Below are 20,086 nucleotides of genomic sequence, written 5' to 3' on the forward strand. Positions count from 1 at the left end.
TTACTTGGAATTGGACCCCACAATGCAGACGAGCAGGCAGCATGATGGTAAGTGCAACAGATTTAATAACAAAAAAACTCACTCACTACAGGAGGCAGGAACAAAACAAACGGGCAGGCAAGACAGGCATGGCATGATCAAAAAAAACAAGACATGAGCATGAGAGGGAAAGATGTTTCCGTGAAGACTAACAGAACAGGTGTGAATATATAGCGTGAAAACCAGGTGGAGCAAGGGGACAGATTAATTTGGACAGGTGAGCCGAATAAACTTAATTGACAGACAGAACAAAACGTGGCTGCGGCAAAAACAGAGACTCTAATAAACAAACTAGAAAAACATGAAGCTAAAGCATAACCAGATCCGAAAACCAAACTTGACAAAACATGAACAAGACGACAAAACAAAAGCATGACCAGGAAAATAAACAGAAACATGATTCTTAACTTGAACAGTGAAAAACATAAGGAAAAACCCCGAAACCAAAAACCAAACAACCCTACATCATGACACATTTCTATGAATGCATGATATTTTCTGCTTTAATACCAGGCTCAATCACAGCACTTCCCACACACATTGTTGACCTGAACTGTGAGGAGCTTTGAGGGGGCATCATTGACGGCGAGAACATTTTAAATGCAAATTAATGCAGTATCTGAGAGGACAAAACTGGCTTGTAACAGAGCCCATTGTTACACCTTTAAATAAAGGAGTAAGCAGTGTCTCTCTCTAAACATCTACACACTTTTAGTAAAAGTTGCTAATGATTTCAGATGACCTGCAAGAAATAAGGTTTTTTAAATAGTGGGAACCCATCATAGATTTCCAACTAATTCTGTGGAATTGTTAATATTATAAGTGCTTTGTGTCATTTTTATCTGAAACGGCTATTTATCTTATCTCAACAAACAAAAGTTAATTCAGATGGTTCAATTCCAGTTACATTTCATTCCAAACTAATAAGGCATCCTGCACTACCCACCAAGTTTATAGGTCCCCTGGTAAAAACCTTAAATAAAGTCAGCTTTTATTGCAGTGAATAATTTCACACTGAAAACTGAAGAAAAATTCAGCCTTTAACTGAATATATTTACTCTGTGTTACACAGAAATAGCACAATATTATTCACAGTTGCCACAACCCCTGATAATTCCTATAAAATAAACAGAATTGAGGCATTTTTTATCATGTTTAAATACATTGATCTGGATACTTTTACTTAGTAATGCATTTTTGCTGTTTAGTTTGGTAAAATACATTAAATGACATAGAGACCTATTTCTCTAAGGAAGTCTTTAAAATAGAAAAGAAGAACATACCATTTGTAGATGTGTGTCAATCTTCAAAAATCAGGAAATGGCTACAACAGAATAGCTATTTACCTAAACAGCCATAGAGCTATATTTAAAAAGTTCAAAACAACTGGAAATGTGACAAAGAAGGCTGGAAAAGGACCCGAATATCTTGCAGCCACATACAGTGATGAGGATTGTAATGAAAGCAATAAAAAAATCTCAAGTTTACTGCTAAGGAACTGCAATAATGAGCACAATCTTAGGGTGACATAATCTCCATAATAATGCAATATACATGCCAACTGATATTAAGGAGACATGCCAGAAAAAAGCTTTTTCTGTTCTACCATCATACTTGTAAATTGTTTTGAGATAAGACAGCGATTCAAATTTTTTTTTCTCCCAGAAATCACTCCAGGTGGGTTTGACATAAATAAAGGATAAATATGTTGAGAAGCACCTTAGGTCCAATGTGAAATATGGTGGAGGATCTTTCATACTGTGAACCTGTTCCCATTACAAAGGCTGTGGGAATTATGGTAAATGGCTTGTTACAGTACAATCGGTCATCCACCCATTCACATTGACAGTGGTAAACTACATTGTAGCCACAGCAGCCTGGGGCAGACTGACAGAAGTGAAGCTGCCATACAATCGACGCCATCGAGACCTCTGACCACCATCAGTAGGCAAGGTAGGTGAAGTGTCTTGCCCAAGGATACAACGACTGAGACAGACAGAGCAGGGGCTCGAACCAGCAACCCACCAGTTACATGACAAAGCCCTACCACTGCCGCCACAGTCAACCCCATCCATTGTGCATTATGACACAATGCAATATGTTCTTCAGAGTGACGATATTCTATGACAATAATAGATGTATTTATTTTTATCTCTTTACCAGGGATGTTAGCAGAAGGGCAAGATTCCATACCCCTACCTTTATTTTCCACTTGTCAGCTCTATAAAAAAAATTAAGATTTAAAATGTCAAAAATGTGTCGGATGATTATTTCAAATTTAAATCTAATGTGCTCCAAAAAAGAGAATTTAACTTGCCTTTTTGAAGAAATTTCTATTCAAAACTAATTTAAAATTTTATCTGATTTCCAAAGCTTGGAGTTGTTTTGTGATCTAATCATTGTGGTAAGAGGAGAACCCTTATATTTTCTGATAGAGTTAAAACAGCAGTCATAGCCAAATAAAATTGTGGTTTTCATGAGTTAAGATGCTAACAAATGTGTTATTAGCTGCAATACGTCTTATGTACATGCTGGTGTTTGCAGCACAGCACAGCTAGTTGTTGTAGGAAGGTAGAGAAATAATAGTTTAAAGCGGTTTCAATACAAATGTTTATTGGTTTTTTTCAGATTTATTTACAGGTGAAGCAAAAGACAATTGTAGATTGTCATGAGTGGAAATGCTAACACAGCATCTGAAGTTGTAGCTCTTTTTCGAAAACAGGACAATAATGCCCCAAATGTTTTCAAAATGCTGATGAGTATACTCACTCATTTATCTGTTTTTGGTATTACAACATACGTTGGAACATGTTTACTGTTTATGTTTAAACTTGTTGCTGCACACTTTTCAGCTAGCTTTAGCTCTGTAGCACAGCTAGCCTTTGCGGGAAGTTAAAGAAGCAGCTAATTAAAACTATCAGGAGTTTATCATAAGTAGAAAATAAGACTTATGGTTTTTGGTGTCTTTTGAGGGTTTTTATATTTAATTATTTTTCACCTGTGGCAACTAGCATGATAAACATTTTAGAAAAATGTTGTTTAGAGTAGGCAAAACCAATCGTAAAATTATTCTTAGATGTTATTTATTAAGATATAAATCTTAATATATTATGATAATATAATCTTGTACTAATAAAAACCTTTTGTCACTTTTGAGATGACCATTACTTTAGTAAGTGGACCATAGGGGTTGTGGTGTCTGATAATTTTAGGAAATCAGCTAAGCACCAATTTTGTAATTTAAATCTAAAGCAGTGGCAAAGAGTGTTTTTTGATGTTCGGCCAGGACAACAAAGATGTTATTAGCTGTAGCCCTTGTTTTGTTTTGTGTTCATGTACGTTTTGTCAACAACCATAGAGCCATTATAGATAGTGTATTCCTTGGTGTTACATTTTAGTGCCTGCATCTAGCATCATAATCAAAGTGCCTTGGTCAATGAGTCATGTTCTATATGTGGTCATTTAATAGGCAGATCTGTCTAATATACAAGGGTTCAAAAAATAATATGTTGACAACAGTTATTGTGGTCATATCACCATTCTGAAATGTTTAAAACTCTCCTGAAAAATGTTTTCTGTTTTCACACAGTACTGATTGCATTTAATAATTATTACCAAACCTAAAGCATAAGTCAGATGAGTTTTAAAGTGAAGCGGTTAGCTGAGTGGATATTTGGTTCCTGAAGAGGTTTTAAAAGTTTAATGTCATGTAATTATAAAAATTACATGACTCACTGATGGAAAAGATGGCCTTAAAGGCATCATTGGGTTGGTCTGATTCTGAAATTGCTCTCCAGTTTACTGTATACAGCCTCCAGCCTGGCCAGACAAAAGAAGCATTAAGTCATGTCATAGACCTCTTAACATTTATTTTTTAGCTGATTTAATTCTTGATGACTGTTGTGAGTGGTGCTCCAAAGGACTGCTTCAGACAATCTTTGCTTACTTACATTTCGTTTAATGAAACATATGTATTGCCCAGAGAAACACACTCAATGAACCGAATGCTTTACTTTTTTTGTCCACTTTCTCACTCTGTTCTCTCACAATGCAGGAATTATTGTAACATCTTGGGTTAATATGGATCGTGAAGCCAGGGAGGAGTACCTGGTGGTGGTGCAGGTGAAGGATATGCTGGGCCTCAGCGGCGGTTACTCCTCCTCCACCACGGTTACCGTCAGCCTGACTGACGTGAACGACAATGGACCCACATTTCAGCAATGTAAGTCACTTTCATCACTGGCAGTGATGCAAACGCTAATGGCCATACACAAACACAAACACACACCAGCATGCACGCACACACAAGAAGTCAGGGAGTCAATGAAAGTGTAATAAGCGTTGCAGACATCGAGGACGTGTTTCATATTATACCTACAAGGTATTTATTTGATCCCGCTCTTCTGGTTCAGGTGGGCGGCTTTTGCTTCTGGCACTGCGTTCAACTGTGCATGTCGTGGCATTCAGCTGGCGGCCCAAAATTAAAAAGCAGACAGTCGAAAGATGAGATGGGGACGTTGCGCACATCTGCGTGTGCACACTTACATGTGCCACATGCTGGATGAATTTAATCATTCACACATGAAAGGACGTTCTTCCTGACCTTTGGAAACAAACTCAGCCTTCTCGGGATAAACCTCACTGAACGACTGCAGTTGGAAGAAATCAATTCTGCAGGAAAGAGCCAGCAAGGATTTAGCTTTTAACTATTAATGTCACATCCCAATTTATAGCAGGAGCCCATGTATCCCATGGATTCTGTGTTTGGTGAAAAAGGCCTTATTAATATTAGATGGCCGCAGTTCACTTTGAACTGTGCCCTCTGCATTGTCACATAATTGCAAATTATTATCAGCATGGCTCTTTTTTCAAGAGCAGCTGGTTGCCTGTGAGTTGCTCCCAGTTGTGCCAGTCCTAAGGAAGACACAATCAGATTTTCTCATCTTCCTATTAAAGTTAGGCTGAGATTATATGGGGTTTGCCACGACTTATCTGTGACTGACACAAAATGACCATCTACCGCAATGTTCTCTCTCTTATCACCTTAGAAAACTGCAGAATATCTTTGCTGGCTACTAACAACTTATAGTCATCTTCTGTAAACAGTGTCTTAGTGGAGAAACATTTTGTTGCCTTTCATAGTGCCTTGGAAAAGCATTCATACCCCTCCAGTATCACTTTTTAATGTTACAACCACAAATTTTCAAATCTGGAAGAGGGCATTCTAATACATGAATATGCTTTGATCTAAACCATACCATTGTAGCCAGGGGTGAAAGTAGTTTTAAAATCTTGCCGGTACTTAGGGGCGGAGCTAGAGCGGGGAATGGGGATATATATAATGTGTGTGTGTTAATTGTTACTCTCATCTGTGGCCCCCTTGAGATCTCTCTCTCTCTCTCTCTCTCTCTCTTTCTCTCTCTCTCTCTCTCTCAGGAAAGTCCAAACTCAAACTAATTAAAATGTATCAATATTTTACTTTACTATAGGCTGTCTGTATAAGGCATGTCTGTATAAGGCAGCAATTAGAATCACTTGACAATGTAGTATATATATATATATATATATATATATATATATATATAGGAGGGGGAAGCAGTGCTTCGCCAACAATGTTTATAGTGGGGGTGGGAGACTGCTGACCTCGACTGAGGACATTATCGGGCGGTGGAAGGAGTACTTCGAGGATCTCCTCAATCTTGCTATCACGCATTCCCTGGTGGAAACAGAGGCTGGGGACTTGGGGTTGGACTCTTTCATCACCCAGGCTGAAGTCACCGAGGTGGTTAAAAAGCTCCGCGGTGGCAAGGCTTCGGGGGTGGATGAGATCCGCCCTGAGTACCTCAAGTCTCTGGATGTTGTAGGGCTGTCATGGTTGACACGCCTCTTCAACATTGCGTGGCGGTCGGGGACAGTGCCTCTGGACTGGTAGGCTGGGGTGGTGGTCCCCCTTCATAAGAAGGGGGATTGGAGGGTGTGTTCCAACTACAGGGGGATCACACTCCTCAGCCTCCCTGGTAAGGCCTACGCCAGGGTATTGGAGAGGAGAGTCCGACCGATTGTCGAACCTCGGCTTCAGGAGGAGCAGTGTGGTTTTCGTCCCGGCCGTGGAACACTGGACCAGCTCTATACCCTCGACAGGGTTCATGGGAGTTTGCCCAACCGGTTCACATGTGTTTTGTGGACCTGGAGAAGGCTGTGTCCCTCGTGATGCCCTGTGGAGGGTGCTCCAGGAATATGGAATCGGGGGCCCTTTATTAGGGGCCATCCGGTCCCTGTACAAGCGGAGCAGGAGTTTGGTCCGCATTGCCGGCACTAAGTCGGACCTGTTCCCGGTGCATGTTGGACTCCGGCAGGGCTGCCATTTGTCACCGGTCCTGTTCATAACTTTTATGGACAGGATTTCTAGACGCAGCCAAGGGCCGGAGGGGGTCTGGTTTGGGGACCAGTGGATTTCGTCTCTTCTTTTTGCGGATGACGTGGTCCTGCTGGCCCCCTCTAGCCAAGACCTACAGCATGCGCTGTGGCGGTTCGCAGCCGAGTGTGAAGCGGCTGGGATGAGGATCAGCTCCTCCAAGTCCGAAGCTATGGTACTCGACCGGAAAAGGGTGACTTGTCCTCTTCAGGTTGGAGGGGAGTTCCTGCCTCAAGTGGAGGAGTTTAAGTATCTCGGGGTCTTGTTCACGAGTGAGGGAAGAATGGAGCGGGAGATCGACAGACGGATCGGTGTGGCTGCCACAGTAATGGGGGCACTGTGCCGGTCCGTTGTGGTGAAGAGAGAGCTGAGCCGAAAAGCAAAGCTCTCAATTTACCGGTCGGTCTACGTTCCTACCCTCACCTATGGCCATGAACTTTGGGTCATGACCGAAAGAACGAGATCCCGGATACAAGCGGCTGAAATTAGCTTCCTCCGTAGGGTGGCCAGGCACTCGCTTAGAGATAGGGTGAGGAGCTCGGCCATCCGGGAGGGGCTCGGAGTAGAGCCGCTGCTCCTCCACATCGAGAGGAGCCAGTTGAGGTGGCTCGGGCATCTATACCGGATGCCTACTGGACGCCTTCCTCGGGAGGTGTTCCAGGCAAGTCCCACCGGGAGGAGGCCCAGGGGACGGCCCAGGACACGCTGGAGGGACTATGTCTCTCGGCTGGCCGGGATACGCCTTGGGCTCCCCCTGGAGGAGCTGGAGGAGGTGTCTGGAGAGAGGGACGTCTGGGCGTCTCTGAGTCTGCTGCCCCCGCGACCTGGTCCCGGATAAGCGGAAGACGACGAATACGATTATATATATATATATATAAAATATATATATATATTTCAATTGTTAAAGAACTGCCATTTATGAAACAATGATAAACCTATTTTCTAATGCATAACTTTTCATCTTCAGTTTCCATCTTTTCTTTTGAACAGAAGTTATTGTTCTCTGCATTGTGGTCAAGTTTTGATTTAATTTTAAATACAAAATTTGACAGTTCGGTTGTTTTTGCAGTTTTTATTTAAAAGTCTGTAGATGGTAAGTGATTTATTGTTCGTCCTGTCTTAATGCAAGCGGCGTTTTTTTGTCTGTGCACCACCTGTGTAAAATCTCCCAGTCCATTAAATCGAACGCAGTGATCTCCTTAGCAACCGTTCTGTTTTGGAGGTGAGTGCGCATGCGCTCTAGTGTAGTGTATGTGAAATCTCTGGTCATAAGCGGTGTTTTCGAGCTGTACTGTGTTGTTGTAATTCAGCAAAATAACATGAAACACAACTAGTTACTCTCCCTTTGCTTTTAACTGGGGTATTTAGCAGCGAGCAGACAGACATTAAACGTAGCGGTGCTCGTTTAAAGGCTGGCCGTTCACAAAAGCCTTGATCTCCGAGGGGAGAGAAGCAGAGCAAGAGCATTGAGGCTCCATCATAGCAGAACAGTTCAGAAACAGTTTGGAATGAGGGGAAAATAGCTATATTTATAAACTGATTAAGTCGTGTTGTAGACTGCCTATTGGTAGCGGATCTGTTCTTCTTTGTGTGCTCGGGAATTGTTGCAACCGTAACTGGTTCTGGATGATGGCTTCATAACAGGGAACCGTTCATCCCTCTTCCCAGTACTGCGTACCGGCGCAGAATCTTTCAGTGGTACGCAGTACCGGATCGTACCGGCTCACTTTCTCCCCTGATTGTAGCTCCTGCTGGGTGTTTAGGGTTGTTGTCCTGCTGGAAGGTGAACCTTCACCCCAGTCTCAAGTCTTTTGCAGTGTTCAATATGTTTTCTTCTAGGATCGCCAATTTGGATCCATCCATCTTCCCATTAACTCTGACCAGCCTTCTTGTCCATGCTGAAGAAAACCATCCCTGGATAATGATGCTACCACCATCATTTCTAACCATGAAGATGGTGTGTTCAGGATGATGTGGAGTGGTGTTTTGCAAGTAGGCCAAAAACTTAACATTTGATCTCATCTGCCCAGAGCACCTTCTACCACATGTTTGCTGTGTCCCCTACATGACTTGTGGCAACTTGCAAAGATGACTTCATATGGCTTGCCTTTAAATAGAGCTGGATAGTATGCTACAGCTATATTTTGTGAAATATTGCGATGTAAATATTAGTGCAATGAATGAAAGTCTGAACAGGGTAGGTTCACAAATTGTCCATTGACTAGAACATCTATTTACATTTATGTAGAGTTACACTGACAATGACTATGTGCTATCCCTAACCAAAATAAACTTGAATAAATCTTCCATTCTCTGTTTATCATTTTATCAGTATAGTGCTTCTCAACTTATTAACTCTGTCTGTGACCTTTTGCAATATTATCAGGTAAGCTGAAAATCATACTATCATGCAAAGTGTTAGTTCTAGATACTTTATATATATATATATATATATATATATATATATATACAGTACAGACAAAAGGTTTGGACACACCTTCTCATTCAAAGAGTTTTTTTTATTTTCATGAATATGAATATTGTAGCTTGGCACTGAAGGCATCAAAACTATGAATTAACACATGTGGAATTATACACTGAACAAAAGAGTGTGAAACAACTGAAAATATGTCTTATATTCTAGGTTCTTCAAAGTAGCCACCTTTTGCTTTGATTACTGCTCCGCACACTCTTGGCATTCTGTCGATGAGCTTCAAGAGGTAGTCACCTGAAATGGTTTTCCAACAGTCTTGAAGGAGTTCCCAGAGATGCTTAGCACTTGTTGGCCCTTTTGCCTTCACTCTGCGGTCCAGCTCAACCCAAACCATCTCGATTGGGTTCAGGTCCCGTGACTGTGGAGGCCAGGTCATCTGGCGCAGCACCCCATTACTCTCCTTCTTGGTCAAATAGCCCTTACACAGCCTGGAGGTGTGTTTGGGGTCATTGTCCTGTTGAAAAATAATCGATGGTCCAACTAAACGCAAACCGGATGGAATAGCATGCCGCTGCAAGATGCTGTGGTAGCCATGCTGGTTAAGTATGCCTTCAATTTTGAATAAATCCCCAACAGTGTCACCAGCAAAGCACCCCCACACCATCATACCTCCTCCTCCATGCTTCACGGAGGGAACCAGGCATGTAGAGTCCATCCGTTCACCTCTTCTGCGCCGCACAAAGACACGGTGGTTGGAACCAAAGATCTCAAACTTGGACTCATCATACCAAAGCACAGATTTTCACTGGTCTAATATCCATTCCTTGTGTTCTTTAGCCCAAACAAGTCTCTTCTGCTTGTTCCCTGTCCTCAGCAGTGGTTTCCTAGCAGCTATTTTACCATGAAGGCCTGATTCACACAGTCTCCTCTTAACAGTTGTTCTAGAGATGTCATACTGAGGTGTCTGCTGCAAGAACTCTGTGTGGCATTGACCTGTTCTCTAATCTGAGCTGCTGTTAACCTGCGATTTCTGAGGCTGGTGACTCGGATGAACTTATTGTCCGCAGAAGAGGTGACTCTTGGTCTTCCTTTCCTGGGGCGGTCCTCATGTGAGCCAGTTTCTTTGTAGCGCTTGATGGTTTTTGCGACTGCACTTGGGGACACTTTCAAAGTTTTCCCAATTTTTCAGACTGACTGACCTTCATTTCTTAAAGTAATGATGGCCACTCGTTTTTCTTTTCTTAGCTGCTTTTTTCTTGGCATAATACAAATTATTCAGTAGGACTATCAGCTGTGTACTGTATCCACCTCCTGCACAACACAACTGATGGTCCCAACCCCATTTATAAAGCTTGAAATCCCACTTATTAAACCTGACAGGGTACACCTGTGAAGTGAAAACCATTTCAGATGACTATCTCTTGAAGCTCATCAACAGAATGCCAAGAGTGTGCGGAGCAGTATTCAAGTAATCAAAGCAAAAGGTGGCTACTTTGAAGAACCTAGAATATAAGACATATTTTCAGTTGTTTCACACGCTTTTGTTCAGTATATAATTCCACATGTGTTAATTCATAGTTTTGTTGCCTTCAGTGTAAAGCTACAATATTCATAGCCATGAAAATAAAGAAAACTCTTTGAATGAGAAGGTGTGTCCAAACGTTTGGTTAGCACTGTATATGTGTACACTCACCGGCCACTTTATTAAGTACACCTTGGTAGTACCGGGTTGGACCCCCTTTTGCCTTCAGAACTCTCTTAATTCTTCGTGGCATAGATTCAACAAGGTATTGGAAACATTCCTCAGAGAGTTTGGTCCATTTTGACATGATAGCACCACACAGATGCTGCAGATTTGTCAGCTGCACATCCATGATGTGAATCTCCCATTCCACCACATCCCGAAGGGGCTCTATTGGATTGAGATCTGGTGACTGTGGAGGCCATTGGAGTACAGTGAACTCATTGTCATGGAAGGAGTATCAGACCACTGCAAATCTACCAAGACCTGGCAGTCCCTCTAAACTTTCATCTCGAACAAGGAGAAGACTGATCAGAGATGCAGCCAAGAGGCCCATGATCACTCTGGATGAACTGCAGAGATCTACAGCTGAGGTGGGAGAGTCTGTCCAAAGGACAACAATCAGTCGTACACTGCACAAATCTCGCCTTTATGGAAGAGTGGCACGAAGAAAGCCATTACTCAAAGATATCCATAAAAAGTCTTGTTTAAAGTTTGCCACAAGCCACCTGGGAGACACACCAAACATGTGGAAGAAGGTACTCTGGTCAGATGAAACCAAAATCGAACTGTTTGGCCACAATGCAAAACGATATGTTTGGCGTAAAAGCAACACAGCTCATCACCCTGAACACACCATCCCCACTGTCAAACATGGTGGTGGCAGCATCACGGTTTGGGCCTGCTTTTCGTCAGCAGGGACAGGGAAGATGGTCAAAATTGATGGGAAGATGGATGGGGCCAAACACAGGACCATTCTGGAAGAAAACCTGTTGGAGTCTGCAAGAGACCTGAGACTGGGACGGAGATGTATCTTCCAACAAGACAATGATCCAAAACATGAAGCCAAATCTACAATGGAATGGTTCACAAATAAACGTATCCAGGTGTTGCAATAGCCAAGTCAAGGTCCAGACCTGAATCCAATCGAGAATCTATGGAAAGAGCTGAAGACTGCTGTTCACCAACGCTCTCCATACAACCTCACTGAGCTCAAGCTGTTTTGCAAGGAAGAATGGGCAAGAATTTCAGTCTCTTGATGTGCAAAACTGATAGAGACATACCCCAATCGACTGCAGCTGTAATTGCAGCAAAGGGTGGCGCTACAAAGTATTAACGCAAGGGGGCCGAATAATATTGCACGCCCCACTTTTCAGTTTTTTATTTGTTAAAAACGTTTGACACATCCAATAAATTTCATTGCACTTCACGATTGTGTCACACCTGTTGTTGATTCTTCACAAAAAATTTGAATTTTATATCTTTATGTTTGAAGCCTGAAATGTGGCAAGAGGTTGAAAAGTTCAAGGGGGCCGAATACCTTGTGTACTGTGCACTGTGTATATATATATATATATATATATATATATATATATATATATAGCTTCTCCTTAGTTACCATGGAGCTTCTGGTGGTTTTGCTGAATTGTTTTATTTTTATTTGTAGAACATTTTGAAAACTATGTATCGTAACTTTCCAGATCACACCTATGTGATGTTTTGTGTTGGTCTATTACATAAAATTCCAATAATTTAAATAAAGGTTGTTGTTGTAACCTGACAAAATGTGGTCTGTCCCTTAGGTAGATGAATACTCTTGCAAGACAATGCATATTTTATACCGATGTTTACTTCCTAAGGCATAAATGACACTAAAACAAGTCTAAACCCCTCTTCTTCCCGTAGGTCTATACACCTTTGCTTTACCTGAAAATGCAGTCATTGGCACCACAGTGGGCAGAATCATGGCAGATGATGGAGACATTGGCATTAACACCAAAATGACATATCGTCTGGAGGGTGACCTGAAAGAAAGCTCCACTTTTATCATTGAAACAGACCCAGTTACACAGGAAGGAGTGGTCCATCTGGCCAAGGTACACACATATGCGATGTATTTTACACTGAAGTATATCTTAATAATATGAGCTATTATCTGATATCTAGGTGGCAAGTTTTACTTATCATAATCCACTTTGCTTGTGCTGTTTTCATAGATCAGTTGTGAATGTTTGTAGTCATAGCATGTGCTTGGTTTCCTTCTTTCTCATTTGGCCTTGGGTAAAGTAAGTATTTTTTTGCTGACTAAATAAGCCTACATTACACCATTTATCCTATAAAACAATGTTTTACTTGTTTTCTTTTTCTTTCTTCTTTCTAACAAAGTGACAGTTGGTGACTTTAACAAAATCATTCTGTAAATTCATTGCAAACATTGAATAGTGAGTTGCCCTTTACACTGGATTAGAACTGCCCTATCGTCTTTAATACCTCCAAGCCTGTTCAAACAAGTGTGGATTGGGGCAAAATTGGAAAACCTATTTTAAGTTTGAAGGCAACCATTACATCACCTTTATTTGAGTGGCTCTAGGATGTTTCTTAATTCCCCTGTCAAACTATTGCGTAACTACCCTGTGCTTCATGTTTTCCATGACATGTTGTCATGGGAAAACAATGCTTTGACATCACCTTACTCTGCATTTGATGATGTGGTATACACAAATTGATCACCAGATAAGCCAGGTTGTCAATGATTTATTTGGACCACTTTCACAAAACGGACACAAATGCCAATAAAATATCACAGCAATGAATCAATAATAAAATCACATAATTTTATGTTTTGCTATATATGTGATGATAAAGCATTGCTCACCTCAGCATGCCATATGCTTAAAAATTAAGTTAAACTTTCCAGACTAACGGTTAATCCTTGAACATAAGAATTAAAAATAAACTGGGATGTCATTGCAAAAGTAACGTAAACATTCTGGCACAGCAGAACAGTGTGAATTCCACAACCTTGATCCCAATACAGAGTCATTATTCAGTAATGAGAGTGTGTCAAAGGTTATTTTTGTGACAATACTTGATTTTTCACGAATCACGTATTTCAGTTCGGCTGCATATATGGCAGGAAAAGAAGCAATGTGACAGCAACTGAACCATCAGTATATATGAAAGGTTTATGCCATCTCTTCTATTAATTTTATTTTTATGTATATGAAGATAAACTATAATCATGAAGGTCTTCAAAGCAGTTACAACAGATATCTCTCTCACTCCATCATGCAGCAGGGAACCATGTACAAAAAAAACACACATCACAGCATCCTTAAAAACCTCTCCTCATGACCCGGCATAGAGGTTTCACATTCTGGTGACTTTTTAAACTGAAGGAATGTGGCAAAGTGTGGGTGAAAAGTTTCCATTAAACTAGACACAGTTGAAATGTTGTAGACAGTAGAACAAAGTTGCATTCAGGTTTAATGAATGACATGCATGCAATTTGTCCTAGTATATTTATATGAAGGGCTGTATGGTAGAGCAGTTGGTAGCAATGTTGCCTTGCAGCGAGAAGGTCTACACATATTAATTCTGTGCATGCATGGTTACTCCTGTTTCCTCTCACTATCCAAAAACATGACTGTGAGGTTAATTTGTTTCTCTAAATTACTTTAGGTAACAAGGTGTGTCTGTGCATGGCTATTTGTCCTGTGTTTTTGGGTGAACCTTGTACCTCACCCAATGGCTGCTGAAGAAAGGCAGATGTAAATTGTGCTTTTTAAAATGAAATCTAATTTAAATTTCTACTAAAATTGTGCAAAAGTCAATGTATCTCTCAGGATAACATAAAACTAAGAAGCAAACACTGATAAACTTTCTTGTTCCACAATGAAATGTACATCAAACTGAAGCCAGTTATTAACCCAGTTATTAGCTACCCAGCATAAGGTGAACTAATTAAAATGCTCCATCCACTGCATCAAAGATATGTAGATGTTTTTAAATCAGTTATTTTAATCAATATTCCCCCCAATATCCTTCATAATTAGTCTACTTTCTATTTGATGAATTTAGAGTTTACCTTTGTGCTGTCTATCTGTCCCACAGTACTGTGAATCTCTCGGCTAACTTAAATGCACTTACTTTTAAGGATCTAAATGCTTCAGATCAGACTGACCCAGTCTGGTTCAATCAAAGTAAATTTTTAATCAGATTATGAGAGATAGAGTAGTGCTTTTGTATGAATCAGCAGAAAACTGAACCTTGGGTACATTTAATTGTATTTTCTTCTGGTTGAAAAGTTTAGTTAATTTTTTCATACATTTGAAACCTTTCAGCTAACATGGAATTATGAGTTTCCATAAATGATAAAGACATGTATTCCGTAACAGATGCAAGGATATAATAAGTATATCCGCATTTTATAGACAGCCTTGTAGTTTACTCCTGGAAGAGGAACTAAAAGAGCTAAACTGCTAATTTGTGTTTTAATTGCTTCCTGTGTATAAAAGTACATAAAGGACAGAGTTTGGTGTTTTACAGGTCTAAAATAGTAATGAAAATAATCAATATGGGGAAAAAAATTGTATTTCTACACATATTTCTATATCCAGTTCTCCTTTTGTATCTCTTCGTCCATCCGTCCAATTATCCAGTTTCAGCTTTTTACACATTTAAAGCCTGACCATATTTAAAGCCATTTAGATTTTTGCCCTTATACTTTATAACTCACATTCTGCTGTCCTTTACCAAAGGTTGTTATAGGGTTATGTGGAAGGAAGTCTTGGGTTTTACTATTGAAAGTTTCCCCGGGAAATCTTTCGAAGAAATGCATGTGTTCCAAACGTTCAGTAATCTAAGGGAGTTTGAGAGTGCATAAACTTTTTTCATTCATGATAGTTCTTTTCATACAGTAACCATCCATCTCGACCATGACTGGCAAAATGTTCCTATTAGGTCCAGCTTTTAAAGCATAGGGCTATTATTGCTCATATCTTTTCCTGCATCATCTAGGTGACTTTGTTTACTGGTTGTTTACTGATGTCATGTGTGTTGCAAGGTTTCCTGCAAGGAAGCTTGAGAAAAAGGTGATCATGCTTGCAAATGGGTTCAAATCACAAAAAGATAACCTGAGTTAATAAGAAAGTAGTTTTCAAATCATAACTTTTTTATATGTTATCACGTTCTTGGTTTGGATCGGACCAAAGTGCAGATAAGAGCTTGGCAGCCGCATGATGAGAGAGAAGGCTTCTCTTTATTTAAAGGTCTCCAAAACGTAACATAATCCAGCATGTACAAACATGAGTCGAGCCAAAAACTTACATCTGTTCACAGTTCTGTAACGTAGCAAAACTGAGCATAAACAGGGGTAGTGAACGAGGAATAGTGACGGAGGAACCAGCGGGGAACAAAGAACACAGACCAACTAATATACAAGGAGAAAACAAAGGCAGGTAATCACAGGAACTAAGAACAGGTGTGACAAGCTGGCAGGGAGGCAGAGGGGACAGGTGGAACTGATTAACAACACAGGTAAACAGAACTAAACAAAAGTTAACACAAAACACAAACCAAGTCCAAGGATGTCATATCATGACATATGTGGGACAAAATCTAAACTATTCTTGCTCAATGTGCAAAAGCAGGTACCCCTGTAACCTAATAACTCATTCAGCCATTGCAGAGTTTTTAAACACGAATAGTCTGTTGAAGGTCAAGCCACATCTGAATTTCATTTAAGTCCAGACTTTGACTAGACCATTCCAAAACCTTCATTTTGATTTGTTTCTTCGAGCCATTCAGAGGTGGACTTGCTGGTGTGGTTCGGATGATTGTCCCAAGTGGGGACATATACCTTCTAGAAAGTTCCACTTTTGACTTACAGTCCAAAAATATTTTCCCAAAAGCCTTGGGATTCATCAAGATAATTCTTTGGCAAATGGGAGACAGGCCTTTGTGTTCTTTTTAGGTCAGCAGACGTTTTAACCTTTTTAACAGTCACATAAATGCTATTTTTGCCCAGTTTCTTTTTAACTGTTGAATTATGAACACTAACCTTAACTGAGGTAATTAAGGCCTTCAATGCCGTAGATGTCTTTATGGGTTCATGTGACCTCCTGGATGGGTCCTTGATAATCTCTTGGAGTAATATTTGTTGGCCACCTAATCTTGGGAAGGTTTAGATCTTTTTCATTGTTTCTGTATTTGTAGATAATGGCTCTTAATGTGATTCACTCGAGTCCCAAGCAAACCTTAGAAGCCTTAGAAATGGCTTTGGACCCTTTTTCTTTGTTTCTCAATTGTTCTTGAATTTCTTGAAAGCGGGGCATGATATTGATGTTTAAGATCTTTTAGGCTGCTTCATGTTGTCAGCCTGGGTTCCCTTTAAGAGATTTCTTGAATCTACGGGCCTTGCTGTAATCACACCTGCGTGAATCTAATGAAACAGTAGGTTAAAAAAAGCAATATTTTGTGACAAGCACTAATCAATCCATCTTGGTTGTGAGGTGGGTGAGATACAATTGCTTGCAAAAGTATTCATACCCCTTGATGTTTTTCCAACTCATGGTACTCCCACAAACTTTATGAAAAAAAAAACTAAATTATACCTGATACCACTACGTCAAATGCCACACAATCAATTTTCTATAATTAGGAGATGACTTGACCCAGAGCCCCAACTAAGTCTTCCTTTTTCATTAACCACTCCAATACTGATGAGTTATTATACACCACTGTGTTTTCACTGACCTTAAAAATACAGGATTTTTGAATTCCTAAACAGGGGTGTGTGGAGGTGCAATGGCTAGCACTGTTGGCCCACAACAACTAAGTTCTGGGTTTGAATCTTGTACGGTGCTCTTTCTGAATGGAATTTGCATGTTCTTCCTGAGCATGTGCAGGTTCTGTATGCACACATGATTGTTTGTCCTGTGTGTCTCTGTCTTGACCTCTTATTGACTGGTGACCTGTCCTGGGTCTACCCCGCTTCTTGCCCTAATGTCTGCTGGAGATAGGGACCACCACCCCACAAGGAGGTGGATGTAATGATGGATGGAGTTTCAAACCAGCGAGACGCTAGTCACTTTCTCGGTGCATATGTAACAAAAAATTGATAACTGGATGTGTATTGTCAGCGATAAACTACAGTACAACCATTTCTGGGTAGCTCCAAATAACTGGCCTTCGCTGGCCATCCTGTAACTGCTCAAACTAGATTTTTTTTTTCTAATAAACATACAGTGTTTGTGCAGGAAAAACTTCTCTCATTCTAAGTAATTTGTTCCTTTTTCTTGACAGAGGGAAGATATTTACTTAAATGCAATGGAACAGAAAATATAAATTGACTCTGTTTATGAACTATTTTGTGAGTGTGGTAATGTTATGCCTGCTGTTTTCCTATTAATCCCATCTAAATGTATTTATAAACCTTAGCATTTTTTAAGAGTATGATCACAGCTGGCGCCAATTTCTGAACATCATTAAATACGTCTTACTTCCAGTAGAATAATTACTTGTCTGAAGCACAAGTTGGTAAAACATGATTGAAAAGTGATTTCTTTTGTTTTGATAGGAAACAAAGGGTTGTTTTTTTATGAAATGTAATTTTTTTATTTATTATTTCGCAGTCTTTGGACTATGAATCCAAGAGCCACTATGTGATGGTGGCAGAGGCAGCTAATGACCACCCAGACACTCGGTTTCTGACTCTGGATGAGTTCAGTGACAGGACGAAACTAAAGATTGTTGTGGAGGACGTAGACGAACCGCCTGTCTTCTTCTCAGCATTCTACGAGTGGAAGGTTCCTGAGAATGCGGCGGTGGGAACAGTGGTTGGCACTGTTAGTGCCAGAGACACTGACACAGTCAACAATCCCATCAGGTAGTATGAGATATCTAAAGCGGGGGGGCATCTGCCATCCTGCATCCTACAACAGGTATGATAATGACGGGTTAGACACCCAAGCTGAAACACCCGGAGACAGCTTTCTCCACAGGGTGAAAAATCATTCCATTTCAAACAGCCTTACTCGCTCGCTCCATCCATTTCTACCCCTTTGATCTCTGGATACCCAGAACATGGTCATATTTATCTCATAATACTTTAGCGGGAAATGAGCCCTCCTGAATAAGTCATGACATTTTTTTTTTACACCTCACAGGCTTTTCCATCTATTGCAGAGGTATTATCGCAAAGCGACGTTGCAGAGAACGTGTGAATGTAATAAAGCACCGTACGAGGTGGCATATGGAATTGAGATTTGCAGTCATTTGCAAGTGCGGCACGTTGCAGAGGAGACAGCCATACAAGCAGTGCCTGTAGTCCATCTCAGCAGAGCTTAAGAGTGGCAGGTGCTGCATATCATGCTCGGCGCAGCGTCAATTATTGTCCCTCCGGTGACAGTGTTTCATTGATTAATAAATTCAGGCTGACATTTTAGAGGTTTCCAGAGTTCCAGTAAATATGATTAAGTTTGCCATGTTCAGACCTTCTTTGAATTAGTGCACAGAAAATGTCACCTTAAAATCAGATAAGAGTTAATAAATGTGTGATGATTTTAAAGACAATGTACTAGCAAAATAATATTTCTCTCACAACAACGATTGGGTTTTTGGTGACTGAAAAAGTCATTTCAATGACAGAATCATGTTAATGACAAAATGTCTTTTACATAGTTAAACTATGTAAAAGACAGGGAGCCCAACATGAACCATGTTAAATCTGTAAAGAATTCAGGGATTTTACCATGCTCTGAACAATTAAAATATTCAGCAAGTATCCAGAAGTTTGCTAGCCCCAGGGATATGTCTGAACACAAATACTGAAGCTATGATCTTTCCACCCTCAGGCAGCACTGCATGAAACACAGGCATGATTCTGTGATAGATATTACTGCCTGAACTGAAACTCTTTGTCAGTACAAACATACAGTTCATCGCAGTGTCTGTAGGTTCAAATGAGGATCTGCGAGTCTAAGAACTCATACAGAGGACTTTGTGTCCCCTGGAATTAATTGTTTTTCAAAAAACAAAAACCTTTTGTAAAGCATTTGATTATCAAAAATGCAGGGTGTTTTCCCACTCTTGCAAAATTCTGTGGTATTCTATACTATTCCTGCAAAAAGATTATTTCTTCTGATTTTTTATAAATTACTCATCAGCTTTATATTTCATTGCTGTTGAAAAGGAAAAAAAAAACAAAAAACAAACAACTGTTACTAATTAAAAATGAAAATCAATTTATATTGACTGGAAGCATAAACAAATCTGTTATCAGTGTAAGGTGCTGTGTTTTTGCACCACATTGTTTTCACTTTTCTCTCTCTGGCTTGTGTGTATACTTGCTTTGCTGGATATGTGTCAACAGATAAAAAAAATGAGCAGTTTGTCTAATTAATTTCCCTGCAGTTTTGTAACGTCTTCTTTGGCCAAAAATCAACCTTCCTTGCTAAATGTGCGATTTCTGTGATTTTTTTTTTTCTTCCCTCAGATACTCTATCGTCAAAAAGACCGATGCCACCAATGCTTTCAAAATAGACCCAAACAATGGAACCATAGCTATAGCTAAAGCTTTGGACCGAGAATCTACAGAGTGGCACAACATGAGTGTTGAAGCCAAGGAAACCAGTAAGGACTTTATTTTGGAGATTGTTGATATTGCCAAAGCACA

At 40.2% G+C, this 20,086-nt stretch overlaps 1 protein-coding gene across 6 annotated transcripts in view; it reads left to right on the forward strand.

Annotated features, from left to right (window-relative positions):
• Nucleotides 1-20,086, forward strand: part of cdh19 (cadherin 19, type 2) — a 60,474-nt gene that overhangs the window by 20,104 nt on the left and 20,284 nt on the right. For all 6 annotated transcript variants that reach the window (XR_007035738.1, XR_007035739.1, XR_007035741.1 and 3 more), the window contains exons 5-8: nt 4,094-4,261; nt 12,316-12,506; nt 18,045-18,298; nt 19,907-20,043. Coding sequence is in view for 2 of the 6 variants with exons in the window: in XM_047349760.1 (XP_047205716.1) it covers nt 4,094-4,261; nt 12,316-12,506; nt 18,045-18,298; nt 19,907-20,043 (750 nt within the window). In the remaining 4 variants the exon portion in view is untranslated. The remainder of the gene's footprint in view (nt 1-4,093; nt 4,262-12,315; nt 12,507-18,044; nt 18,299-19,906; nt 20,044-20,086) is intronic.

Source organism: Girardinichthys multiradiatus, chromosome 21, assembly GCF_021462225.1.
Source record: "Girardinichthys multiradiatus isolate DD_20200921_A chromosome 21, DD_fGirMul_XY1, whole genome shotgun sequence".
NCBI classification, from domain to species: domain Eukaryota; kingdom Metazoa; phylum Chordata; class Actinopteri; order Cyprinodontiformes; family Goodeidae; genus Girardinichthys; species Girardinichthys multiradiatus.